General features: G+C 46.9%; 2 protein-coding genes across 5 annotated transcripts in view; both read left to right on the top strand.

Moving 5' to 3' along the window:
* The window catches only part of DPP8 (dipeptidyl peptidase 8), a 53575-nt gene extending 49132 nt beyond the window's left edge, over positions 1-4443 (top strand). For all 4 annotated transcript variants that reach the window (XM_069595414.1, XM_069595410.1, XM_069595413.1 and 1 more), the window contains one exon: positions 213-4443. In XM_069595414.1, the coding sequence (XP_069451515.1) occupies positions 213-335 (123 nt within the window). In that variant the 3' untranslated portion in view covers positions 336-4443. The remainder of the gene's footprint in view (positions 1-212) is intronic.
* A 15548-nt stretch (positions 4444-19991) lies between these two features.
* IGDCC4 (immunoglobulin superfamily DCC subclass member 4) overlaps positions 19992-27202 on the top strand; it is a 39070-nt gene continuing 31859 nt past the window's right edge. Inside the window, exon 1 of the mRNA XM_069595408.1 lies at positions 19992-20279. Within this exon, the coding sequence (XP_069451509.1) occupies positions 20210-20279 (70 nt within the window). The 5' untranslated portion in view covers positions 19992-20209. The remainder of the gene's footprint in view (positions 20280-27202) is intronic.

Below are 27202 nucleotides of genomic sequence, written 5' to 3'. Positions count from 1 at the left end.
AGAGCCTACACATTGTGGGGCATGGCCAAAAAAAAGGTTTTTAATAATGATAAAGAAAAAAAGGAGGGGAGCCTTTACATTGGAGGTGTGTATGCAATATCTTGGAGAAGCTCTGCTCCATGTGATTAATCCCGTTGAGAATCTCTGGAAAGCTTTGGAAGGAGATACTAAGTTCTTATTTTTTGTATTTTGATTTTGTTGTTGTTTTTAAGATCTATCCTCAGGAGAGACACAGCATAAGAGTCCCTGAATCTGGAGAACATTATGAACTGCACCTTTTGCACTACCTTCAAGAAAACCTTGGATCACGTATTGCTGCTCTGAAAGTGATATAATTTTGACCTGTGTAGAACTCTGGTATACACTGGCTGTTTAACCAAATGAGGAAGTTTAAATTTAATCAGTAGAGAATTGATCATCACATTTTGGTACTTGCCACATAACATCTACTTCTGAAAGTATATCTGGTGCCTTGCCACATAACATCTACTTCTGAAAGTATATCTGGTGCCATGCAGGTGTTTACAGCTTGTGGATAGTAATCTAATACCTTAACCATACACACACAAAATTAAATGACACATATTTCTAAGGGACCCAGCAATACCTTGAAAATCACTGAGAAAAATAAGACATTAGCACCATGTATTCATACTACCTTATTTTCATTTTTAATAGCATTATGAAACCTCATGGACTTAGTGTATTTTTACAGTATACTTCTGAGTTTGTTAAAATATGATGATATTAGTGATTGGCTTGGTTCAATTCCAGAATCTCTGACTAGTTACAGATTTGATAGCACTTAAATGTAATTGACTAGCTTCTGCTTCATTGCTTGGGGTGTATCCAGCATGTTATAAAGTAATCACTATTAAACCTAAGACTTAACCAATCATTAATGATTGTTCAAGGTTAAGTTAGTGGCCTCCTAAAGACACTTACTTTGTTTCATTCAAACTCTGACCAGTTTTTAGCCAATTTAAATTGTATCTAGTATAAATGGTTCTCTTTGATGATATGACTGAGTGGGTTTTTCTTTTCACATAAAGGCAAGTAACTATATATGTAGCATGATTATAATATTGATAATTACAGGCAGGAAAATTTTAATCAGATAATTAGAGCTTAAATATTTGCAGGCAGTTCCTTTCCCTTTGGGAAAAGAAGAAAGTACACATTCACTCGTATTCTTCAGAAAATTTAGTGGTGCCATTTTCCATTGGGTATTTCCTCACTGAAATGTTCCAGAGTTTTAGGGCAATGGAAGGGAATTTTGGTGGAGTCAGGGAGACCAGGGTGTGGAGAATGGCAAGGAGAGGAGAAGGCAAGGGTCTGCTTAAGAACTAAGCAGAAGTATAATCTGACCAAAAATACTCATGAAAAAGTTTAAGAATTGAAATTTAAACTCCTAGAATATTAGTTAAGGAAACCAGAATTAAGAAATCACTCTCTTGCCAACAGTTACAGACTAACTTTATTCAGGGGAAGAAAAGCTCCTTACAGTTACTTTTACATTTCTAATTCTAATTTTTTGTTATTTTCTTCTTAATTTTGGAAGCCTTGCAAATTGAAACTTTCTTGAACCTTTATAAATTATTTGAGCATCATTTAAATATTGTGATCTTAAAATACAGAGGTTTCCAGACAACCTCTTTACCATAAACTGATCCCCAGCCAGCCGTGACTCTTTTTCAGTGTTCAAAGCTTATAAGCGATTTTTTGAATGGCCATGACATTTTCCTGATTTAGCCCTAGCACTTGACTATTAAGGGAGCCCATAGTGCTGATTGGTGCTGATTGGGATCTGTCATCTTAGAATCTTAGGGTGCTAGCTGGGTCACATTGGAGCCAATGTCAGAGAAGGCACCCAAGAGTTGACCCTTTTTATCACAAGCCTCAATGTTTGGAAAGTCATTATCAGTACTTCTAAACAATGTTCCAAGAGAAAAAAATTTTATTCTCTGTCACCATTACGGAGTGAATAGAGTCCTAATCCTAGAGAGCACAGCCTCCATTAGTAAAGATAACTGTGCTTGAGATGTGGACTTCATCTTTGAGGGCCACATGGGAGGTGGGAGAGGTCCAGAGATGGCAGGGTGACCTGGTGGTTCTGTCCATGGAGGGGGATTGGGTTTTGCTGTTTTTGTATTTATACTGTATTATAGGTACCACACTTTTCCCTATGACTGTATATGTATTGATTTTCTTGTTTATGATATTTTCCCATGCTGAGATATGTTTATATTCTTTTCAATGTTAAATTAAATTGATTTGGGTAATATTCTTCCCCAAGAAAGTATTTTCCCCCATGACTTAAGTTTGTATCTGATTACTGAAGACGATTTTTGTTTGTGGACCTAGTTGGCCTCCGAGGATATATCCTTATATAATATGCAAAGTAGAAATGGTATACAGTAGCTTTTAGACAGTTGTTCATTTGAAACCTTTTACCCAATATCGCTGTGTTTCCAAAATGGCATCTCATATTTTACCAAACAAACCTTAGAGGAACCTCATGGACGCTCAGATTCACAGGTGTTTTCCTTTTGCTTCTTGCCATCTGCTTTCCTCCCATCACAAGGAATGCATCTGTTTAACTGCCCTGACAGTCAGTTACAGGCCATTCGCCTTCTATAGAGGGGGAAAACACCTGACTGAATTTGCATGCAGAAAGACAACTTGACTGAATTTGATTTTTAAAATCAATGTGAAAAGCATAGTCATTTCAGGCAATCTGTAGAAACCTCACTAAAACTATTTGTACCCTATGTATGGGCAACAAACTAAAAGGCAAGAGTATAGCAACATTTTTAATGAGAACCAAAAAGCACTAGGTTAAACATCAACGGGGAGTTTTGCAGGTTTGATAACTGAGTGCACTTGAACAGCCATCAGGTAGGTATGGTTGCTTGTATGTTGAGCAGCGAGACTCAAGATCTGATTCATCTGGGATGCTTTTCAAAAGAAATGCACTCTTGAACCTTACTCTTAGAGATTTGGATTTGGTTGATTAAGTGGAGACCAGGAATCTGCATTTCTAACAAGCTTTCCAGGTGACTAAAGCAAGTCATTTGTGGGGCTACTTTAAGAAACTCTCCTATAGGACTGAGTTGGATTAAGAAAATAATAGGTGATTTTCACACTGGACTGATTTTCAAGAACCTAAAACAATAGTTAAGATAGCTCCTCATACAATAATTATTGGCTGTTTTTTCACTCTGAAAGAAGCAGAAGATATTAACTATCTCCCCTTGGTCTGGAGATTAATTTTGGAATGAAGGTTTTTTCCCTCTTGCTATTCCTGGCTTGTTTCCAATGCCTCATACATAAGAGGAAGAAGTCACAATGCATGCATGATTTTTCAAAAGAATGAGGTAATAGATAACTGATGCTTACTTTTACCTGTTTTATTTCTTAAAGAAAAGTGTATCCCACCTCTCTGTAATATTGTCTCTCTTTAGGTGGAATGATTCCGATGAGATCTCTCATTATTATAGAATTACAGAACTTTCAAGCTATTATATCTTTGGTATAACCTGATGTTCTCATTTTTTAGAGGAGGAACCTCCATATAGAGAGGAGAAAATATCCCCGTGGCCACACAGCCCCTTAGTGCTTTGTCAGTACTAGACTCCATCCAGATATCCCAACTCATGGTAGTTAAATGATATGTAGAAAAGGCAAATTTTTAAAGAAGTATTTATTAATATATTCCTATGAAACATTTTAAAGATAACATAAAATGGTTAATTTTTCCATTCTGAAGTAAATGCTAAGCATGCTTATTAATGAAGCAGTACTTCTAATTAGTATATGACATTCTGAAGTTAATTAAAATTGTTACACTCAACATGTCTTCCTCGGTGTAGTGGGAGGTTTGGGGCTTGGGATATAAAGTGCTTGTTTAAGCCTAGGAACCCAAATTAGAGCTATTTAAAGTAAGCAAAGAGACATGGCCATATCTAAACTAAGATATGGAAGCTGAGTGTCCGTTCCCAGCAGACATAGGAAACTTTCCTGACTCACCTTTCCACAGCCCAACCTCACCTGTCCATCTCGCAGCCTAAAATATGAAGGCATGTTAGTGCAAGGTGCTGGCTCCAGCTTTTTCTTACTTTGTCAAAGGACAGTTCTAGGTAATCATTTAAGAAGTCCCTCACAGAGAGAGAAGTAGTGTTTGTATGTTTGTTTTTAAATAACCCAAATACAAATTTATGTTGCATTCAGCACAATTGGAGTTCAGGTCTTTAATTTTAGAACATAAAGTGCCTGCTGTTTTAAGCGTTGACTTGTATAAAAAGAACTGCATGTCTCACTCCAGTAAGTTTATGGGTTTTCTCATTTTCAGCTACATGGCTTTTAATCATGTAAAGTGAAACATTAGTTTTGTTGCATTTTATTACAGGTTCTTTGTTGCAATAAAGATGCTGCTAAAATTAATTGATGTAAATGTCCCTTTTTCCCCCATTCCGCACTTGTACACTCTTGCTTTGACTAGTGGCAACCGTGACTGGTTAAAACACACGAACAAGATCATGTGCTTGCAGTGGAGAATGGAGACTGCAAGGTGATTGATTACATGTGGTTTCTAGTATAGATACTAACCAAAGGTACATCCTGGCTTCCTTGATAGTTCAGTTAGTAAAGAATCTGCCTGCAGTGCAGGAGACCCTGGTTTGATTCCTGGGTCAGGAAGATCCCCGGAGAAGGCATAGGCTACCCACTCCAGTATTCTTGGGCTTCCCCTGTGGCTCAGCTGGTAAAGAATCTGCCTGCAATGCAGGAGACCTGGGTTCAATCCCTGGGTTGGGAAGATTCCCTGGAGAAGGGAGAAGCTACCCACGCCAGTATTCTGGCCTGGAGAATTCTATGGACTGAATATTCCGTGGGATTGCAAAGAGTTGGATACAACTGAGCAACTTTCACTTTAAAAGATGCATCCAGACACAGAGGGAGGTGTGCTTTGTATGGGTAAGTGGTTCCCAGCACCCAGAGCTGGTGCTGCAAGGGTGGGCGATGCTTGGAGCCAGTGATGAGCATCTCCTCCCTGAGCAGCTGGCAGTCTCTCTGGAATGCCTCTTGGAGTTGACAGCGGCTTCTGCATGCTCCCTAGGAAGTTACAAGGGAGGTCAGTGTAATACTTTCCTCAGAGATTTCTTTGGCAATTCTCTGGTCTTTAAAGGCTGAACTAGAGAAAGGGTGGAGGAAAGAAGCAGATGAACCCCTCTAAAAATAGTAAATTTGTATTTGTCTCATAATTCTTCCAGAACAGACCTTCAGTTTGGATTTTATAGCCCTCTGAAGTTGTATGCAAAATACTCCATGAGTGAGTGGGGGTGCCTTCTGGGGAGCAGGGCTTTGGCATCAGAGTCTCAAAGGGATAATGTTTGTTTGTTTTAATGCTGTGTTCTATATTAGGGTCTTTAAACTTTTATATATAAAAATTTAGAAATAAAAGATTAAACATCCTACAGCCATAGACCTATCCTTTTTACCTCATGACATATTTTAAAAAGGAAAAAAAAGACCTTTAAATGACTCTGGGATAAACTAAGGTGCACTGGGTTAACCTGTTGAGGTTACTTTTAGCCAGAAATGATCAGCCAGACCCACCCAAACTAAAGAAATTTAGTGCCTCAGCGTATATATAATTTATGGCACTCCAGATGAGAAACTTTTTATAGACTATGATCTCTTTAATTTAGCCAGGATTAATGCTAATCAAAAATTAGCTTTCAAACTGCCCATAATCATCCCACAAAGATGTATGGCAGTGTGGACTTGCCAGTGGCTCTTGGGCTCCAGGGTCCTGTCACAGCAAGCGTATGACTTCAAGGCCTCTGACAGCCCTCTGGCCTGACCTCACCCAAGCAGTGGTTATGAGAAATATGGATTGATCCCTTCGTGCTTTGGAGGGGAGCAGAGTTAAAACAACTGCAGTGTAAGGATCTCATAACCATAATTTTATTTGGGGCTTGGAGCAGTTTGGGGAATTAACAGGATTTAAATAATCAGCCTAGTTCTGTCCACAGATATGGTGCCCTGGCCATGCCACCCTGGATGGGTGTGAGCTCTCACTGAAATGGATTACATGGGATCAGGTCTGACACAGGGAATGAGATTTTTGAGTTTGTGTGCTCCTTACTGAAAGATACACCTTCTAAATTGGCTCCCTACTTGAGCTCTTGAAATAGAAGTTTGGGAACAGGACAGTGGTCCTTAGCCAGTGTCAGGAGTCCACTCCCTGCCGCTGCCCCCACCTGCACATCTTCACTGGAAAAGCGCTCTGCGGAAGGGCATAGTTAAGCGTTCTCAGACTTCCCTGGTGGCTCAGATGGTAAAGGATCTGCCTACAATGCAGTTCGATCCCTGGGTCGGATCCCCCGGAAAAGGAAGTGGCAACCCACTCCAGTATTCTTGCCTGGAGAATCCCAGGGACAGAGGAGTCTGGCTGGCTACAGTCCCTGGGGTTGCAGAGTTTGATGCAACTGAGTGACTAACACTTTCACTTTTAGCATTCCTCTCATAAGTGACAGTTATTCGCAGGAAGGTCGTCTGGCCAGGTAGGTTCTGGAAACCACAGTGCTCTTCTGTGAAATGGACTCTCCATGTTGGCTCGGTTTCTGGGCACATGTGTGGCCACAGTGCCATACTCAGCAGGCATGTAAATACCACCCTCTGTACCTAATGTACTTGGGCACTTAATGGAGTGTTGCTGAGCCACATCATTGTTTTTCGTTGTCTCAGCTGTCCGTCCTCAGTCCTATCTGCTCCTACCTCCTCAGTCTAGGACCTGTAATATCGTGCTGGGTTGGAGTAGAGAGTGAAGATAAAGAATTCCACCTGGAGCTGGAAATGGCAACCCACTCCAGTATTCTTGCCTGGGAAATCCCATGGACAGAGGAGCCTGGCAGGCTACAGTCCATGGGGTCACAAAAAGTCGGACACAACTGAGCAACTAAAACAAAATAAGTGGCATCTGAAGTTTCTACACCCAAGGTAATCTGTGAGATGGGATCTGATGTTTCACTGGTCCCCTCATATGGAGTCATGTGTTGATTTAAAAAAAAAAAAAGCATTAAGTATGCTTTAGGAATGCCCATCATTCAGAGGGCAACTATCCATATTCCAGGCTCTGAGCTGCTTGCTTTTGTAAAACCATATAGACTGTTAGCTATTTGAAGTGAGTGTGTAATTGTTCAGAACATGTGGATTTCATGTATTTGAGTACCTGTCCAGTTACTGTCAGTTTTTCTTCTGCTGCCAACCTGTGACTCATGAACAACTAGGATCTCTTGCTCTTTCATTTCAGGGGCTGTTCCAGGACTCCAATCAGTAACCTGATTATTACAAGGTGCTGCATATGTTGGTAACCATATTGCAATACACCTCAAGGAAAGGATTCAGATTTTTATTTTTAAAATATTTTTGTTTCCTTCTCTTTTGAATTTTATATCCATGTATCAGCTCAGACATGCCTAACCTATAGATGGGGATATTTATTATGAAATGGGCTTTTTTATTTTTTTGAAGAGAATATTTTGCTTGAAAGGCAAAGGACTGAAAGATTTGTAGGTTGTTGATTTTGTTACTTCATACTGGAGCTTTCAAGTTTTCATTAAAGTTTTGTTTTCTACTTAAAAAAAAATTTTTCCAATTTTCCAAAATTTTCCAAATTTTTTCTGACTTTCTTCAGAGAAGGAGAAATATCGTATGACACCCCTTATATGTGGAATCTAAAAAGAAATGATACAAAGAACCTACTTACAAGACAGAGACCCACAGACTTTGAAAATGATCTTATGGTTGCCAGGGGAAATAGTTACGGAGTTTGGGATTGACATGTACCCACGGCTATTTTTAAAATGGATATTGTTAATTGGTTATACCCCAATACAAAATAAAAGGTTAAAGAGAATCCCAAGTGACTTCAAAGAAGCAATTGCCAACTTCACTGACCAAACATAGTAGCAATCATGTGCCAGGCCTGTGTACAGGAAACAAAGATGGAGAGGACACGACCCTTGCCCTTAGCAGGTCCTCGGGACCAACTTCACCTCCCACCTCACTAGTGCACTCGGCAGAGCACTGCCACCTTAACAGCATGATAAACCCGCACCGTCTCACTCCTGTCCCTAGTCAAATCCACTCAACACTCAAAGCCCTGTGTCACCTCACATTCCCTCACATGGTCTCTTCTCTCACCCACCAGCATCTGGAAAGTTTCTCCTTTTCTTCTTTTAATTAGTAAAACACATGCTTTGAGGCCAGACCCAGGTTCCTCTTGGTACCCTACAGAGCTTATATGAGAGTCTCCCTGCCAACACAGGTGACATTGCACAAAGGTACCAGCGTCAGCTTTGGAGCCTGGCTTCAACCCTTGCCTCTGCTACTTGCTATCTTTATGGGCGTGTGCATGTTTACATAACACTCTGATCCTTGGTTTCCTTAAGTGAGAAGTAGGAATAGTAGCAGAACCCTCCTCAGTGGGTTATTGTGAGGATTAAATTCGTTTAATATACTAGAAGGCACTTGGTGCCTGGCATGCAATAAAAGTGCTCAATAAAAATTATCTTAGATTTAGCACTTAATTTTATACCATACTGTTTGCCGCTGATTTTGTTTCTGCACTTAAGATTGCAGACTGTTAGACTAGGCACTGTATTATACTTGGTTAACTCTCTGCATCATAATCTACTATAGTCAGGTAGGAATCACTTATTAGACACTGGAATATCAAAAAATTTTTAATGAAAAAGTTATTTTGACCTCCCCTATATGGGATCATTTAATTGATAGGTGATAGTTTCCTGAATACCCATCCACCAATCTATTTGTAAGACTGCAAAAGAAAATTCTCCCCAGATTTAAGCTTTTAAGACTCCTCTGACATGTCATTGGAATTCCTATTCTTTGTCCCGCACTGAGGCTTTAGGTCTGAGCCGTGCTTGCAGTCACAATTGCCAGGGGAGCTTACAAAAAGGCGGATGTCGATGAGTCTTTCCTGGGGTCAGTTACATCAACATGGTGCGGGGTGGGGGGGGAGGTCAGCCATGTTTTAATAATTTTTGATAAGCTCCCTCAGTGATACTAATGTACAGCCAGAGTGATGTAGAACCTTTGAGACAGAGCAATGGAAGCCCGCATTCACGGAATGTCAGAGCCAGAACAGACTCTTAGAAATCATCTGGGACTTCCCTGGTGGTCCAGTGGTTAAGAATCCGCTTGCCACTGCAGGGACACAGGTTTGATCCCTGGTCTGGGGAGATGCCACATGCGATGGAGCCACTAATCCTGTGTGCCACAACTACTGAGCCTGCATGCCTTAGAGCCTGTGCTCCACAACGAGAGACGCCATCACAGTGAAAAGACCGCCTGCTGCAACTAGAGAAAGCCCAGGCACAGCAGTGAAGACCCAGCACAGCCAAAAATTTAAATAAGTAAATAAAATCAGTGACCCCTCCAATCATTCTAGAGATGAGGAACCTGAATCCCAGAGAGGACCACAGAGCCACATGGCTGTCAAGTGGCAGAGCCAGTGCCAAAAGTCAGGCCAACTCCCCGAGGCACAGGCATGTAGAACGACAGAGGCACAGAGCCAGTTGGTAACTGAATAGAGACCCTTGAATGCGGTCCCAGGACTCCTTCTAAATTTCCTAAAATCTCAGATGTTATCATTTTCATGATCTTCATATCAGAAACATAAAACTAAATAAGAATACGTCTTAGAATCAAGGAAATATGGAATTTGCCTGAAATCTGAGCTCCTCTGGGGACTGAGCTCATGCTGAGCTCAGAAAGCCTGAACTGGGTGGGTCTTGGATATGAATCTCCCTGAACTTGCCCAGAGAAAGAAGGGGGAGCATGAGAAAGACTAGCGTATCTAAAATCTGATAGACTTGTGTTTGAGTCCAGCAGTTGTGCTCTTGAGCAAGCCCTTGGCTTCTGTAACCTTGGACTCTACAGTGGGGTTCTAATACCTTCTTCACGGAGTTGTGGTGAGGTCAATGTGTTGGAAGTGATTTATGAAGTTCAAGTTGGCACTCCTGCCGTTGATCTGACCTCATCTCCTCCAAGGAGTGAAGGGCTGCCAAGGGGAGCAGTCTGCTTCCAAGACCTGAGCTGTCAGACCCAAGCCCTGGGGAGAAGTTAGATGTTGGGTGGGGAGGGGAACATAAGTCAGCCCCAGAGATCTTGGGAGAAGACCAGGTTCCAGGACGAGTAAGGAAGGTGGGGACAGAAGCCTCCCATGGGGGTGACCAGGCTCTGCCTTGACCTCAGATACTTCTCATTGGCCTGACTGAAGGCTGATCTTCCAGAATTACACTTTAACTTGGATGAAGATATCATTAACTGTAAGACCCTTGTTAGCATAACATGTTTTACCTGTGAGCAGTTGACACATTTCCCTCTGAATACCAGCTGCGTGCTAAGTTGCTTCAGTCATGTCTGGCTCTGCGACTGTATGGACTACAGCCCGCCAGGCTCCACTGTCCATGGAGGTTCTCCAGGCAACAATACTGGAGTGGGTTGCCACGTCCTTCTCCAGGGGATCTTCCTGACTCAGGGATCAAACCCATATCTCTTACGTCTCCTGCATTGGCACCTTGGTTCTTTACCGCTGGGCCACCACGGAAACCCTGAATATCAACCGCTAGCAATGGCACCCCACTCCAGTACTCTTGCCTGGAAAATCCCATGGACGGAGGGGCCTGGTAGGCTGCATGGGGTCGCTAAGAGTTCGGCACTACTGAGCAACTTCACTTTCACTTTGCACTTTCATGCATTGGAGAAGGAAATGGCAACCCACTCCAGTATTCTTGCCTGGAGAATCCCAGGGACCGGGGAGCCTAGTGGGCTGCAGTCCATGGGGTTGCACAGAGTCGGACACGACTGAAGTGATTTAGCAGCAGCAACACCTATATGGTGAGTGCCCCACCGCTTACACTATATTTCCTCATGACAGCATCATGTTCAATTTGATCTTCATAGTAAGCTTAGTTATGCAGTATTAATACCCTCCACCCACCATGTTGCTTTTTTTTTCTTCCTCCAAAGAAAGAAATGAGAGCTCAGGGAGGTTGTGTGCCTTGTCCAAGGTCACAGTGCAGAAGCAGAATGCTATTCCTGGCTTCGCTCATCCTTGAGCAAGCAACATGAGTTGAGCAGCTGCCATGGCCTGGCTCATGCTGAAGGATTCAGGGATCTGGGAATGCTCAGAGGAGTCAGTCTGCTCTCAAGGGTTCTCAATCCAGAAGTGGACATAGATGTATAAGCAAAAGAGGGTCAGTACAAAGAGAGATGTTGAGTGCTGAGTCTTGCGTGAGCACCCCACCCCCAGGAGGCAGGGAAGAACAGCAGTTAGAACAATGGGCTTTGACCTAGAGAGTCAGTGTTCCTGTCTCCCACCGAATCACTTCCTACTGTGTGACCATGGTCAAGTTACTTAACCTCTCTGTGCTTCAGCCACCTCTTCTATAACATAGAGTTATTAACGGCACTACTTCATGGAGTTGCTGTGAGCTTCAGTATGAAAAAAATGCATGCAGAATTTCTAGTATCTGACACACAGCACTCAACAAATATGAGTGACTGTTTTCTCTGGGCAGTGGAAAAGAGGATGGTCAGGGCTTCCCAGCGGTTAAGAATCCACCTTGCCATACAGGGGACACTGGTTCAATCTCTGGTCTGGGAAGATCTCACATGTCTTGGAACAAATTAGCCTGTGCACCCTAGAGCCCAGGAGCTGCAATAAGAGAAGCCACGACAACGAGAAGTCCCCGCTCCACAATGAAGAGGAGCCCTGGCTCACCACACCTAGAGAAAGCCCGCTCACAGCAATGAAGGCCCAGAGCAGCCAAGAATAAATACATAAATAAAAATTTTTTAAAAAAGAAAAGAGGATGGTCAAGTGGAGCTGCACAGAGGAGGTGGCGTTTGGATTAGGCGTCAAGGAATGAGCTTCTCCAGGTGAGAGTAAGTCATTCTAGGCAAAGAATCCTTTCCTCACAGGCATGAAGTGGGTAAAGTTTGGGAGCCGGCACTCGGGAAGGCTGGAAGCTGAGTGTGGCCCCGGGAGGCTATGATAGGGAAGGGGAGTTGCTGGGATAGGCTGTAAGGGCCTTGAACAGTGAGAGCCCTCGGGGTTGTGCATCCGGCCCCCGCCCCTCTCCTGCTGGCGGCCCCTCAACAGGTTTAGTTTGTCTGAGAGACCAGAAGAGAAGGTGGGTCATGAGTGGATATACTTTAACTTGACTGACTGACTTTTGCCCTTGCTGGGTCTTTGTTAGGCTGTGCAGAGAGTGTGGGCTACCCATGCGGAGAGTGAGGGCTACCCTTGTTTGCTGTGCATGGCTTCTCAGTGCAGTGACTTCTCTCATCGCACAGCACGAGCTCTAGGTTTTGCAAGCTTTGGTAATTATGGCCCCTGGGCTCAGTAGCTGCCGCTTCTGGGCTCTAGAGAACAGGCTCGACAGTTGTGGCTCAGGGGCTTAGCTGCCCTGAGGCATGTTGGATCTTCGCAGGTCAGGGATGGAACCTGTGTCTCCTGCATTGCAGGCGGACTCTGCATTGGCAGGCAAATTCTTTACCAATGAGCCACCGGGTAAGCCCCTAAGACATATATACTTTAATGGGGAAAGTGAAGAGGAGAAAGGCTATTAGGTAGGACAGGACCTGGGGAGGACTCGGGCCCCCAGGGGCTGAAGGAGGCCACAGTATCCAGCATGGAGGGTGCAGCTTCCACAGATGGGTGGACAGTGTGACCAGGATCACCTACCTTCAGTTCCGCAGAAGGCAGGGCTTGCATCCTGCCACAGTCAGTATGTCCAGCGACAGGCAGAGTTTCCAGAGACCTCAGGAGAGAGCTGGTCTCAGCCCACCGTGTTGGGTGTACAGAGGTCCCACACAAGGGGACAGAAAGAGCCACTCCAAACCCAGGCCTGCAGGGGAAAGGTGGCCTTAGGCACAAGTGGGTGTCCAAGAGCAGTGATTCCAGCAGGAATTAGCTTCTGGGCTCAGCAAGGTGGTGTAGAAAGCTGTAGGGGAAGGATGGCTCAGGGCAGGAGGGCCACCATGTGAACAATACTTCTATCATCTCTTTTTTTAAGTTTTAACTCTATCATAGTTACATACCCACATAGCTTAAGGAGTCAGGTTCTAAAATCTCTAAATAACATGTTTGTAACGTTACTCTGTGATTCGTTTTTCCAGTTTTACTTCATTATCTAGTGGTGTCCCACGACAAAAGATTAGAATTTAGCTGTTTTCCCTCCCATTTCCACCAAACACACACATCGCTTACCCCCCTCCTCATCTTTTCAATAGAGCAGTTCTACTGCAGTTTTACTTAGATCAATATTCAGCGTTTACATCATTATAACTATGTAAATATACTCAGAGATGAGTCACATATTGTAATAAACTGAATCATTTTCATTTATGCAGAACTTTGTTTTATCTATATAATTATCTTTTTTTTTTTAAGTGTAAGTATCGGCTTCCCTGGTGGCTCAGTGGTAAAGAATCTGCCTGTCAGTGCAGGAGACACAGATTCGATCCCTAGCCTGGGAAGATCCTACATGGCATGGAGCAACTAAGCCTGTGAGCCACAACTACTGAGCCTGTGCTCTGGAGCCAAGGGGCACAACTACTGAAGCCCGCTCAGCTTACAGCCTGTGCCCTGCAGGAGAGGCCGCTGCGATGAGAAGCCTGTCCACAGCAACCAGAGCGTAGCCTCTGCGCAACGTAACTAAAGAGAAGTCCATGCAGCAACGAAGACCTAGCACCGCCAAAAATAAGTAAATAACATGATTTTTTTAAACGGCAATTTTTTTAAAAAAGTGTATGTATTTATTACAGATTCAATCCCAAACTGGTCACCCTTTCCACTGATATTTTTGGTTTTAATTGCTAACATTTCCAATGTTTTTCTTTTTAAAGTACACTTTCATTGCCAATATCCAGCATTTCAGATATTTAATGAGTTTAATAGGTTTGGATTGGTGACATCTGGAAGGTAACCTTGAAGGAGCTGAGACTCAAGTCGAGTTTTACAGGATTGTATGTGTTTTTCCATTATGGTAAACTATACATGACAAAATTCACCATTTCAGACATTTTAAATGTACAGTTCAGTGGCATTCTCTACGCTCACACTGTTGTTCAACCATCACCACTATTTATCTTCAGAACTTTCTCATCTTCCTTAACGGATATATTTTTCCCTTAGTTACATTTACTATTTCTGTTTACAAAAATAATATGTGTTCAATGTAGACAATTTGGCAAAAAAACAAAAACAAAAACACAGAAAAGCACAAAGGAAAAATGAAAATATCCCGTAATTTCACAAATCTGTTAGCATCTGTTGATAAGAAAGAAATGAAAAGATATCTTAGGGTGAGAAGACCCACCCATCTCCCTGGCTCAGAGGATATGAGCAGAGGCGTCCTGTGGGAGATGGTTTCAAATGTGAAGAGTGAAGATATTCTAAACATATCTATCTTTAGTATTTTCCTCAAAAGGGGATGAATAAAAGAAGCAGAGAGTGGTTCTAGTGGTGAACCCAACCCAGTAAAGATTCTAGCATGTGTTCTGGTTATCTGGTAATACATATCAAACCATCCCAAAATTAACGGTGCAAAACACTGACAACAACCACGTGTTACCATTACTATTTCTCACAGTGCTGGGGGTTAACTGGTCTCAGGATCTCCTATGTGGTGTGGTCCGTCAGACAGGAGCTCGGGGTGGACATGGGAAGGTGTCCTCACACCCTTGGCTCCTGGACTGGAACAACTGGGGCTCCTCCAGCATCTCCATCTCCATAAAGTCTCCCCACATGGACTCTCCAGCAGGGCAACTTCAGGGTGGCCAGACTTCCTACCTATGGCTCAGGGATCCAAAGGCACGTGTCGTCTGGAGAAAGCCAGGTGGGAGCTGCATTTTCTTGACACAGCTCAGAAGCCATGTAGTACCACCTTCACCACATACAGTTCAGTTCAGTTCAGTTGCTCAGTCGTGTCCGACTCTTTGCGACCCCATGAATCGCAGCACGCCAGGCCTCCCTGTCCATGACCAACACCCGGAGTTCACTCAGACTCGCGTCCATCGAGTCAGTGATGTCATCCAGCCATCTCATCCTCAGTCGTCCCCTTCTCCTCCGGCCCCCAATCAGAGTCTTTTCCAATGAGTCAACTCTTCGCATGAGGTGGCCAAAGTACTGGAGTTTCAGCTTTAGCATCATTCCTTCCAAAGAAATCCCAGGGCTGATCTCCTTCAGAATGGACTGGTTGGATGTCCTTGCAGTCCAAGGGACTCTCAAGAGTCTTCTCCAACACCACAGTTCAAAAGCATCAATTCTTCGGTGCTCAGCCTCCTTCACAGTCCAACTCTCACATTCATACATGACTACTGGAAAAACCATAGCCTTGACTAGACGGACCTTTGTTGGCAAAGTAATGTCTCTGCTTTAGAATATACTATCTAGGTTGCTCATAACTTTTCTTCCAAGGAGTAAGCGTCTTTTAATTTCATGGCTACAGTCACCATCTGCAGTGATTTTGGAGCCCCCCAAAATAAAGTCTGACACTGTTACCACATACAGTGCTTTAGAAATGAGTCACTAAGGTCACTATATTCAAAGGCAGGGGAAGGAGATTACCTGAAGGGAGGGATGTCAAAGAACTGGTATAACTCTCCATACCTGTGGGTTCCATATCTGCAGATTCAAAAAACCACAGACAAACATTAAAAAAAAAAAAAGTTCCAGAAAGATCCAAAAAGCAAAACTTGAATTTTTCACCCATTGCCAGCTATTCACATAGCATTTACATTGCACTTAAAACAATTTATATAGCATTTATATTGTACTAGACATTACAAGTAATCTAGAAATGATTTAAAGTGTATGGGATGTTATATGTAGATTATATGCAAATCCTTCCCCACTTTATATAAGAGACTTGAGCATCCACGGACTTTGGTATCCATGGAGGGTTCTGGAACTAAGCCCCCACAGATACTGAGAGACAAGGGATGACTGTATTTTAAAAATCACTACAGTCATTGATTCTGGTATTTATTCTAGCATGATGTGAATGCCACAGAACCCCATTGCTGGTCCTACAGAGCAAGTGTTCCATAAATGATTAATTTAGGATCACAGAACCTACTGAGATCTTAGAGATTACTCAGGCAAATGCTTGCCAATGCTTTTTCCTGCTCAAATCCCTTTCACAGTAATATGCTCTCTTGACAGCTTCCTTAGTGATTTAAAACTCTCGTCATTTTTGCTTAGTAAATGACAAAAGAGTAACTTTTTTGAAGCATTCGCTTAAGAAGCATTCACTGGGCTCTTACTATATGCTGCACACTGTGTTGGATCCCAGGAAAATAACAATATATACATGGTTCCTGCCATAATGAACTTACTGTATGGCGGTAGAGCCAGACAACTTAATGAAGTATATTATAATAAAGTGTGTTGGATGCACTGATAGAAGTACCAGCTCACAGAATAATTTCTCTGGTTCTGATCTCTCTGCTCAGAACAAAGCGGTGTTTCCAAGACTTTAATATTTTTCACTTGGATGCCAGGCCATGAAAGCTCCTCACACTCAAGATGTTAAAAAAACAAATTATCTCCTCTATACAGACCTTCCCTCTGTTCTCTTTATTTAATGACATTCCACCCAACTGGCCAAATTAATAGAAACTATGGTCTTCTAGCCTTTTCCCAGTCTCTAGTCCCCTACATTGACCTGTCCCCACAATGTTACCTCTGTCACAGACTGTCTCAAGAAAGTTATTTTAAGAAAAAAACAATTGTAACAGTATATTGTTAAGACAGTTTTAAAGTACTTAAGTAAACTGATGATTAAAAAAACACTCTTCCCTATCAAAGAAGTGATGGGCGCTAGTTTTAAATTAATTGCAAAAATGTATGCTCTGTCAACAAACAAGATGACATATAAAATTTGGGGACCAAATGTACATTGAAATTTAATCATGTTATAGGATCAAAGATAAATATTGCCTTTATTTGGTGATTGCATTTTGTGCTAAAGTGAAAAAAACAAATTTTGAGTTTTATTTCTGAAATGTGAAAGAAAAGATTTTAGGATCTATTGGGAAGTACCTCTCCACAAATAACATAGATAAAATCCATGTGCCATTTCTCGTGCCCTCATGCAATAGTGCATTTCCTCCCCGACCATGGCTGTTCCTCCCCTACCAAGGCTGTAGCCTCTTTAAACTGTCAAGACCTAGGTCAAACATTCACAACAATTAACAATTCTGTGAAGGCTTTTTCCTCAACTACTCCCTAGCCTCCCACCACACACGGTTAGTCCCTCCTTCTCATATTTCCATTCTCCTAGCCACCCCATGCCATTTAGGACACAGCTATCTCCGTGGGCAGTGACTTGTATCTTATCCTGGCCCCCTGGCATCTACACGGTGTCCGATACTGGTTCACTGCTTAGAATTCAGCAGTGAACCCAGCCCGCGAAAATCCTTGTCCTCACAAAGCCCATATTCTGGTTGGGAGGACAGATTATAAATGAAATCAGTGAAACAGAGGATGTTAGAGGGGCTTCCAAAATGGGTCAGGGATAAAGTATCTGCCTGCAATACAGGAGATGCAGGGCATGGAGATAAGATCCCTGGAGGAGGGCATGGCAACCCACTCCAGTATTCTTGTCTGGAGAATCCCATGAACAGAGGAGCCTGGTGGGCTACAGTCCATAGGATCACAAAGAGTCGGACACAACTGAAGCAACTTAGCACGTACAGGGCATGTTAGAAAAATGGGGGACACAGGCAGAGTGGGGGGCTTGTGAGGATATGAGATGTGGGGGACAGAGCTCCAGACCTGCACCAGCTGAGTAAAGGTCTAGAGGCTGGGGGTGGGGGTGGGGACTGGCTACAATCAAGTTACAGCAAGGAGGCCGGTGAGACTGGAGAGGCAGTGAGCTAGGGGGATGGCAGGAGGAGAGGTCAGAGAGGTAGGTTGGCCTTCCAGATCAGATAGGCTTTCCTGTCATATATATGAAGGACTCCAGCTTTTGCTCTGAGCTAGGAGGCACTAGTGGGTTTTGAGCAGAGAAGTGACATGATCTCATCCCCATTATAATAAGATCACTCTGGATGCTATACTGAGAAAAGACTGAAGGGGGACAAGGACAGAAACGAGTGAGAGGGCTATTGTGACAATTTAGTGAGAGATGATGGTGCTTGGCTGAAGGTAGTAGCAGGAAACTAAAGTGTGAAAGACGGGATAGCAAGGAGTCAAGGATGGCTCCAAGGTTTTTGACCTGAGCATCAGGAACGATGAAGCCGCTAGGAACTGAGATGGGGAGACTGGGGAAGAAGCAGATTTAATAGGGAAGGTCAGAGCTCAGTTTCAAGCATGTTAAATTTGTTGCTGTTGTTGTTTTAATCCTTGCAGTTTATGGGGATCTTAGTCCCCCTCACCAGGGATTGGATCTGTGCTCCTGGCAGTGAAAGCCACTAGACCACTAACCACTAGACCACCAGGGAATTCCCTGGACTCGTTACAGGTGAGATGCGCATTGGCCAATGGAAATGTTGAGCAGGTAGCTGGATACACAAGTCTGAAGTTCAAGGGAGATGGTGCAGGCTGAGATATAAATGTAGGCATCTTCAGCATAAAGATTTAATTTACAGCTTTGATGACCAAATGAGATCACTAAGAGAAACAAGTAGGAGGGACGGGCTAAGTCAAATGCTACTGATGCGCTTGGCAATGAATGAATAAATGCTAAATTCCACTGGACCTGCAAAGTGCTGGTCATTATTAAGGGTTAATTAGCAACAGATGGGTATGGTACACACTGGGTACAGAGACAAAATAGCTCTAAGTCATGGAGACAGAGGAGATGAAGAACCATGGTATCTTGGTCTTAGGAATGACCTTAAATAGGTCATTCTGTCTGTACTTCACTCCCTACCCTAGCCTGACCACTGAATCCCTGTCTTTAGAGAAAGAAGTGTTCAGGATACCAAGACAACCAGTCTAGCTAGGACACAGAAAGCACAGTTGAAATTGTGAGTGGGGAATGACCCTCTGGAGTCAGAAAACCAGAGTTCAGGTCTTGTATCTGCTACTCTCTGGCCTTGTTTCCTTAGGCAAGTCACTTTGCCTCCTCCAGCCTCAGTTTCCCTGCATGTAACATGAGAGCAATCAAACCTTCCTCGTCTCTCCCAGGGCTGCAGAGAGGTCCAGGTATGGCAGTGCTCGGATGTTCATGGGTGCTGAGTCGCTTCAGCTGGGTCCAGCTCTTAGTGATCTCCTCTGTCCATGGGATTCTCCAGGCAAGAAAACTGGAGTGGGTTGCCATGCCCTCCTCCCAGGGATCTTCCTGACCCAGGGCTTGAACTGGCATCTCTTGCACTGCAGGTGCATTCTTTACCCACTGAGCCACCTGGGAAGCCTGAGCCAGTGCTTGGAGTAGAGTAAATGCCCTGCTGGGGCTGGTTATTCCAAGACCAAAAGAAGGTCAACAGAAGCCAGCAGTGTGTTATGGCAGTGGGAGTGGAGATGAGGAGGGAACCGCGTGTCCCCAGAGGGTCTGTCGGAGGAGAAGCTAAGGAGGATTCAGGCCAGGACCTGGGCTGGAATGGACTGGCTCAAATGGCAAGATGGGGTTATCAGGACAGAAACCAAGGCCTTGAATCTGCCTCCACTGAGCCTGGAACCCAGACGTTGGAGACCCTGAGGCAGCTGCAGAGAAAAGGAATAGAGACATCGAGGCAGAAAGAGATCCTGAGACAGAGAGGAAGAGACAAACAGCCCCAGAAACCAACTGCCCAAATGGGGGTGCCCATGGCAAGCCAGAGCCGGCGAGGCACACGCGCGCAGACCCCAGCAGGGCGGAGCACCCGCGAGGCGCAGGTCACAGCACAGGGCCAGGGTCCCTGGCGGGGCTCGACCGGCCGCGCTCGCCTGGCGCCCCCGCCTGGGCGGCTCGCCCAAGATGGCGATAGAGGGGCGGGCGAGGCGGCAGCAGCCCCGGCCCCCGCGCCGGCCCCCGCTCAGGCCCGGGCCCCCGAGGCCGCGCCCCCGCCCGCGGCGCCGCGCCTCCCCGGGCCACTGACGCCCGGCGCGCCCTCCCCCGGCGGCGGCGGCGGCGGCCGAGGCGCGGGGAGGCGGCGGCGGCGGCGGCAGCCCGGGCCCGGCCCCATGTCGCGGGGGAACGCTGGCCGCGGCAGCGGGCTCATCGCGCTGACCTTCTGCCTGCTGACCGCGCGCGGTAAGGGCGGGCGCCCAGGCAGCGGCGGGAGCGCCTGCGGGGTGACTGTGCGCCCCGGGCTGCGTGGGGCTGCGGGGCCGCCGCGCCCCGAGTCCCGAGCGAATAGGGACCGTGGGGGCGCCGGCTGCGCGCCCTGGTGCCGGTGATGCCTGCGCTCCGGGGTCCGCGAGCCTCGGCTGGTGGCGTTCGCGGCGCGTACTTGTCCATAGGGGGTGTGTATGTCCTTGGTTTGTGGAGTCCGGAGTGAGTGTACGAGTGTGTGTGTGTGTCTGTGTGTGTGTGTGTGCGCGCGCGCGCGCAGAGGGTGGGGAGGGGGCTTCTGCCTGGCGCACAGGTCCGCAGTGCGTGGCCGATCGCTGCGTGGCATCGCGGGCAGTGGCTGCGGTGCCGGTGGTTTGTGCGGGGCGGGTACTGCCTTGTACGCGCGCGTTTCCTGGTTGGGAGTGTGAAAGAGGAGGGGTGTGTGTTGAGATTGTGTGTAATTGTGTTCATGGCACTGAGCTAATATTTGGCCTTGGCTTTTGGGGAGTGTCCTTGCCCTTGGTGGGGGGACAGGAGTAGGAGATTCCGGATTGACTGGGGTTAGTTTTGATAAAATACTCAACTTTGTCCAGTGGGTGTGTCCCTGAGGCTGGTTGTGGGGAGAGTGGGGGACTGTTGCCTCCCCCCAAAACCCGAGGCCCGGAGTGGGCTGGGGGAGGGGGCAGGAATCAGTTGCTTTCGTGGACGAGTCCAGTACTCGCTGTCGGGCTGGGACGCGTATCACTTCTGCCCCACCCCCCAGGGACACATCTGAAAAGCGTTGACGAGGTCAGCAAGGCCCCCTCCAGCCCCCCAGCACAGGGCGCATTGGGGGTAGGTAACTCTCCAGAGTTGTCCTAGCTGGAGAAAGGGCTGGGGATGGGGTGACGGAGTCCCAAGTGTCTGTGCTTAAGGGAGCCTTTTTCCACCCCGGCCCGCTCCCTTTCGGCCCTGTGTGCGTTTGGGGGGCGGCCCAGGGGGAAGGTGGTTCGGAGCGCTGGGGAGGGGGATGGGCTGCCCGCTTTGTTCGCCTAGTCCTTGCCTTCCCTGCTTAGCGGGGAGCTGAGGATGTGTCCGGGGCTAGTCGGGGAGGGACTTGGCGGTGGGGGTGGGGAGGGGGATTTCTCTCCAGCTGCTGCGGCTTTCCAGAGAGACTCAGCCAGGCCACGTGGGAGGGAGGCAAGGACGGCGGAGGGGGGAAGGAGCCTCCGCCTGGCCCGCCCCGGCCCTTCTCCAGGAAACCCAAACAGCGGGTGGGAAAGTATCAGGAACTACTCGGACCCCCTAGCTCCCTACAAAGACACGCCCCTTTTCAGACTTGAGTGCTGACCCGGCAGGAGGCCGCCTGGGGTCAGGGTCCCGGCCTCTGGGCCGGGGTAGTGGGGGGTCTAGGGTTGTCAGGTGGGGTGCGGGGAAGTGCCAGAGAGGCGTCTGTGCTTCTGGAGGCCTAGGGATTAACGAAGAGTTGTACCCACCCTCTTCTCCAGAGCTCCAGACCGGGGTCGGGATCATCCAGCTAAGCGGAGTCAGGGCTGGGAACTGCACTCAATGGAGCATTATGGAGTAGCGGTGGGGCCTCCCGCCAGGGGCTCAGTTTGCCTCGGAGACCTGGCCTCTCCGGACTCCGAGTGCACAAGGCCGAGCTGGGGCTCCCTTGGCAGCAGTGTGCTTGGCTGAAGCTACTGCGCTGCTGGTCCTCAGTACTAAATCCTTTGAGTGTGCAAATCTTCTCAGTCCTGGGGACACTCCCCAGGCTAGAGTTCTGACTACCCAGCCCCATCTGGATGGAGGTCATTTATTCAACAAATATTTACTGAGTACTCGTTTTGGCTAGCATGTGACCGGTGCCTGGATATAGTAAATAAGGAGGAGACTGACAGGTAGTCAGCAAAGGCTTCCTTCAGGAAGTAGTGAAGACTAGAGCTCTGTGCAGAGGGTCAGTTAGCACGGCAGGAGAGCGATGGTGGGGAGAGTTTTGCAGAGAGAACTGCACGTGCAAACGCTCAGAAGTGACTTTCTTTGGACTATCGAATAAAACTAAATATGGCTGGAGTTTAGAGTGCAAGGCATGAGGGTGGGGCAGGTTAAAGAAGAATGGGCCAGGGGCCACAGAGTGTCAAAAAGAGAAGGCTGAAAATGGAGCTGGATCCAGCTCATGAAGGGGCTTATAAGCCCCACCAGGGTTTCTGGCCTGAGAGCCCAAATGAGTCCTTGGATTTTGTTTTTTGTTTTTCTTTTGAAATATTTGCTTATTTTTGTCTGCTCTGGGTCTTCGTTGCTGCTTGTGGGCTTTCTCTAGTTCCGGAGATTGGGGGCCCTTCCCTAGTTGTGTCTGGGCTTCTCAGTGCCGGGGCTGCTCTTGTTGTGGAGCACAGGCTTTACGCATGCAGGCTCAGTAGTTGCAGCTTGCTGGCTCCAGAGCACAGACTCAGTAGTTGTGGCTCAGGAGCTTAGTGCCCCTTTGGCATGTGGGATCTTTCTGGACCAGGGATCGAAATGGTGTCCCCTGCATTGCAGGGCGGATTCTTAACCACCAGAGCACCAGGGAAACCCTGGAGGGTTTTGAGATCTGTTTTGCATCAGCTCACTCTAACCAAGGCAGAGAATGACTGCATGGGATGGAGGCAGGAAGCTGCTACTTCTTGGGAGGCTGTGGTAGTAATCCAGAAGAGAGGGTGGTGGTAACTAAAGAGGTGGCAATTGGAATGGCCAAGTAGCTGGATTCTAGAGATATTTAGGAAGTAGAATTAGCATGATAGTTTCAGGGAGTTTGTAGAGAGTGAGGGGGTGAGAAGTAAAAAATAATAGACACTTGGGCCACCTTGACATGTTGGAGTCAAGACTGTGACTGCCTGTCTCCCCAGCGCACTTCTGGTCAGGGGTTGGGAGCTGGGGAAATGTTGATGTGAATGGGATCCTACCTGGGAGTGGTGGTGGGATGCCCAGTGCTCTGTTTTCACCACAAGCGAGAAACGGGGCTCTCCCTTACACCCAAGCAGAATTTAAAGGGTGGTGATGCAAGAGGTCAGTAGAAGGAGGGCTCTAAGAATAGGTGAGCTGCTTTCTTCTCACCAGGAAACTCCCACCTCTCATCCCTTTCTCAGTCGAGAGGCTCGAAGGCCAACCTCCATCAGTTGCAGTGTTGGGGTGGCCCTTTCTGACCTCATCTTGGGGGTTAGGAACTAGGTCAAACACAATCTCTTTTTTTTTTCAAGATTTTTAAATTTTGATGTGGACCATTTTCTAAAAATGTCTTTATTGAGTTTGTTACAGTATTGTTTCTGTTCTGTGTTTGGGCTTTTTGGCCAAGAGGCATGTGGAATCTTAGCTCCCATACCACTGATGTTGGAACAGGACATCTTAACCACTGGACCGCCAGCAAGTCCCAGACAATCTCTATTAATAGTGAATCTAAACAATCCAGTTAAACCTTCCAGTTAAACCTTCATTGATCTTGTATGTATTTTCATGGCTCAGTTAATTATAAGTTTCAAGTTGATTAATCTCACAATGAGTCTTCAAAGGTCAGCACTAAGGAAAACTTAGAAATAATTTTAGCGTGAACTAATTTTGCAGATGAGAAAACTGAGTGACTTCCCAGAGTTACATGGATGGAGACTGAACTGGGACCGTAACCAATCTCCTGGCTATTGGAGTAGCCATGCCTTCCTGGGATTCGGTACACATTAACCGGAGTTCAGTCTCTCTTCACCCCTCCCCCTCACATGAGAAGTTATCAACAACTTGGGGTTTAGCCCCCTCGCTTCGTGTGTCTGGGCCTGGGCCCTGGAATCCACTCTTCCTCACCCACCCCCACCCACTGCCTCCTGTTCTGCCTCCACTCTTTCTGAGATACAGGAACCAGACTGGACACAGAATTCCAGATGCAGAACAGATGTTATTGCCAAGCAGGCCTAGGGGCTCCCAGCTCCCCGGGTCACAGGGGAGGAAGAGAAAGAGTGGCTCTGATGGGGGAGGACCCCAGCTCCAGCCTGGTCAGAGACGGGGGATGGCAGCTGGGGGGAGAGAAGAAAACCAGAGAGGATGATCCGGGCCTGACATGCCAAGAAATGGAATCCTTGTGCTTGGGGCTGGCTGGGCTGCCAGGTCCTACTGCCTCACTGCTGAGGCATCTTCTGGATTTGAGGGGCTGTGGGGTCCCTGGGGTTGGGAAGCAGAGGCTCAGGAAGCCGTCTCTCAGGTGCAAACCTGAACACGCAAGCTGGTGCAGAGTGAAGACTTCCAGATGGCTTCGTAAGAGGCTCACTTACCTTGCACATAGCTTGGAGCTCTGGCAAATGAATGGAGCATAAGAGAGACAAAGGTGAGCACTCAAGCAAGGTATTTTTAAACGGACCTTCCATATAGCAGCAGAGGTGAGGTAATGAGCTCCCCAGTCCTGGTAATGTTTAAGTACAGAATTTCTTTGAATGTGAGTTTGCTGTTCTGTCTCAGGGCTTTTTCTTTCTTTCTTTTTTTTTTTTTGTGGCTGCACCAGACAGCTTGCACGATCTTAAGTCCTTAGTTCCTTGGTGAGGGATGAAACTCTGGCCCGCGGCAGTGAACACAGAGAGTCCTAACCACCGGACCTCCAGGGAATCCCTGCCTTGGTGCATTTTCAGCATTTTGTTGAATCTCTCATAGGTGCCACATACTATGCTAGGCATTTCCCCACATGTATTATGCAGATAATTCCCAGCCCTGAAGGGAGTTCCTATAATTTTTCCAGATAAGGAAATGGATGTTTGGAAAAGCACAAGGGGCTCTGTGTCTTGTCGTTTTGCGTGTGTCTCTGCCTGTTCTCTCATCTGTTCAAGGACTATTTATTGAACACCTGCTGTGTGCCAGACAGTGTCTTAGGTCCTAGGCAACGCTGACCAAGACGATAATCTCAAACTTGCCTCGCTGGGGAGATAGGCAAGTCAGAAATCTGCCATGCTAACTGCAATGGCCCAGGTACCCAGGGTCCTATGGGGCAGAAAAAGGAGTGGCCTCGAGGTCAGACCCCAGGATGGCACAGCTACTGAGGGAAGACGGAGCAGCAGTGCTTTCAGAGAACAGGAGGTGGTTTGGTCCGGTGGGGGCTCCGCGTGACAGGAAACAGGAGGTAGGCCAGTCAAGCGAGGGTGGCTTTGCTGTCAAGCCTGCTGGGGCCGAGCCTGACTCTGCAGGATCACAGATGAAGGGAATGCTGTCTTCCTTGCTTCCCAGACAAGCGCCCCAAGCTCTCCTTCCAGCTGTTGTGGGAGGGGCTTAGCGGGTGGTGTGGGAGGTGCCCAAGGTGGGGGCCTGGGGAAGGAGGTTTCTGGAGGAAACTGGCTTGTGTCTCCTGGGAAAGAGAGTGGTGTTGGTGTCATGGAGAATTGCCCTTGTAGACTGAAAACAAGTTATAAATCTGTTGGGCCCTGAAATTCAAAAATGACAAGGCACTGATGTTTGTGGCAAGTTCTTGCCTTAACGAAGGTGGCATCTCAGCTTTGTCCCCCTTCTTCCCCCCACTCCCTCATCCTCTTTTCTGAGCGTTCACTGAGGAACAGAACCCTGGCTTATGCCAGGCCCCCACAAATCCTGCAGAACAGCACTGAGCTGGCCCCAGGGCTCAGCAGCGAATCTCCTTTCTGTCTGGGTCCTAATTGGCCTCATAAAATCTAATTTATCCTGCAGGTGGGTAAGATAATGCCAGAAAAAGGAGACTGAGAGATGATCCTGGGGCTTCTGAGCATAGAAGCTCTGTATCTCCAGCAGGGTTCCCCCTCCCCACCTGGGAGAGTGAGGAGAAGGGCTTGTGGGAGAGGGAGACCCCCTCGAGGAAGAAAGCTGGCCAAGCAAGTGTCCACTTTGTCCGCCCTGGCCTGAGAGGGAGGGCTGAGAAGTGCTCATGGGAGGGGCTGGGGGCAGTGGGAAGGGGGGGGCATGAAACCACTGGGCAAACACGGCCCACTTTATGCAAAAAGATTTGGTGGTGTAGGAGCCACATTTACATGAAAGCAAACCCTGCTGTATAACAGAATAGGATGCAAAATGGGCCAGAGGTTTCAAAATAAAAGCATTTCAGGTGGTCAGTAAGCCTCCTGAGTCTGATCTCCTCTACTGCTGGGAGAATTTTGGTGAAAACAAGAACTGTGGCAGCTTTTCATTTTAAAACTAGGGAAACGGAACCAGAAAGGAAGAGAATGGACCCAAGGTCATACAATACCCGATGTACCTAGGACTCTGACTCTAGGCCAAGGCTGGTCCCACCACATCCCATGGTCTGTCTTAGGAAGGATGGGTAGGGGACCTCTGAGTGGCTGCATGCTGTGAGACCCAGGAAAAACCTTTCTTGGTGGGGACGGGCAGCTTCATGGAAGGATGTGGCACCTGAGCTGAGCCCCTAAGGATGCGCATGTCCTGGGCACAGAAGTTGGGCCCTGAGGCAGAGAGAACCTCCTCTTATTCGGGAGCAGCTCTCTCCTCAATGCTGGGTTCACCCCTGGGATGTCCAAGAAGGGCAGTTTCCCCAGACTATCTCCCAGAGAGGCGAGACCCTCCCCTGTTGGGCCTCAGTTTCCCCGTCTATAAAATGAGCAGTCTCAGGCTCTGCACATATTTCATTAACGTGAGCTGACCTGGACTCCTGGCACAGCCCTGTACCCGCTGGGGACCCCGAGTTCTCCCCACATCTACATCCCTGTTGGTTTCCACTGCCGCCTGGTCTTGCTGGGTGCTGAGCTCCTCTGAGCTGGGGCAGCCAGACATCTGCTGATCCATGAATATTCAGGAAGGAATTGGAGCCTTCTCTGGACTCTCCAGCCAGCCACGGCCCCTCTGGCCGCCATCCTGCCCGTCCGAGCCCAGGCTGCTGACAGACCCAGCAGCTGCTCGGGGCCCCAACTGTTCACATTGTTTGTTCACCACGGCAG

Source organism: Ovis canadensis, chromosome 7 (assembly GCF_042477335.2).
Source record: "Ovis canadensis isolate MfBH-ARS-UI-01 breed Bighorn chromosome 7, ARS-UI_OviCan_v2, whole genome shotgun sequence".
Lineage (NCBI taxonomy): Eukaryota > Metazoa > Chordata > Mammalia > Artiodactyla > Bovidae > Ovis > Ovis canadensis.
Note: the sequence above shows the minus strand (reverse complement) of the source record. Positions and strands in the feature narration are given on the sequence as shown.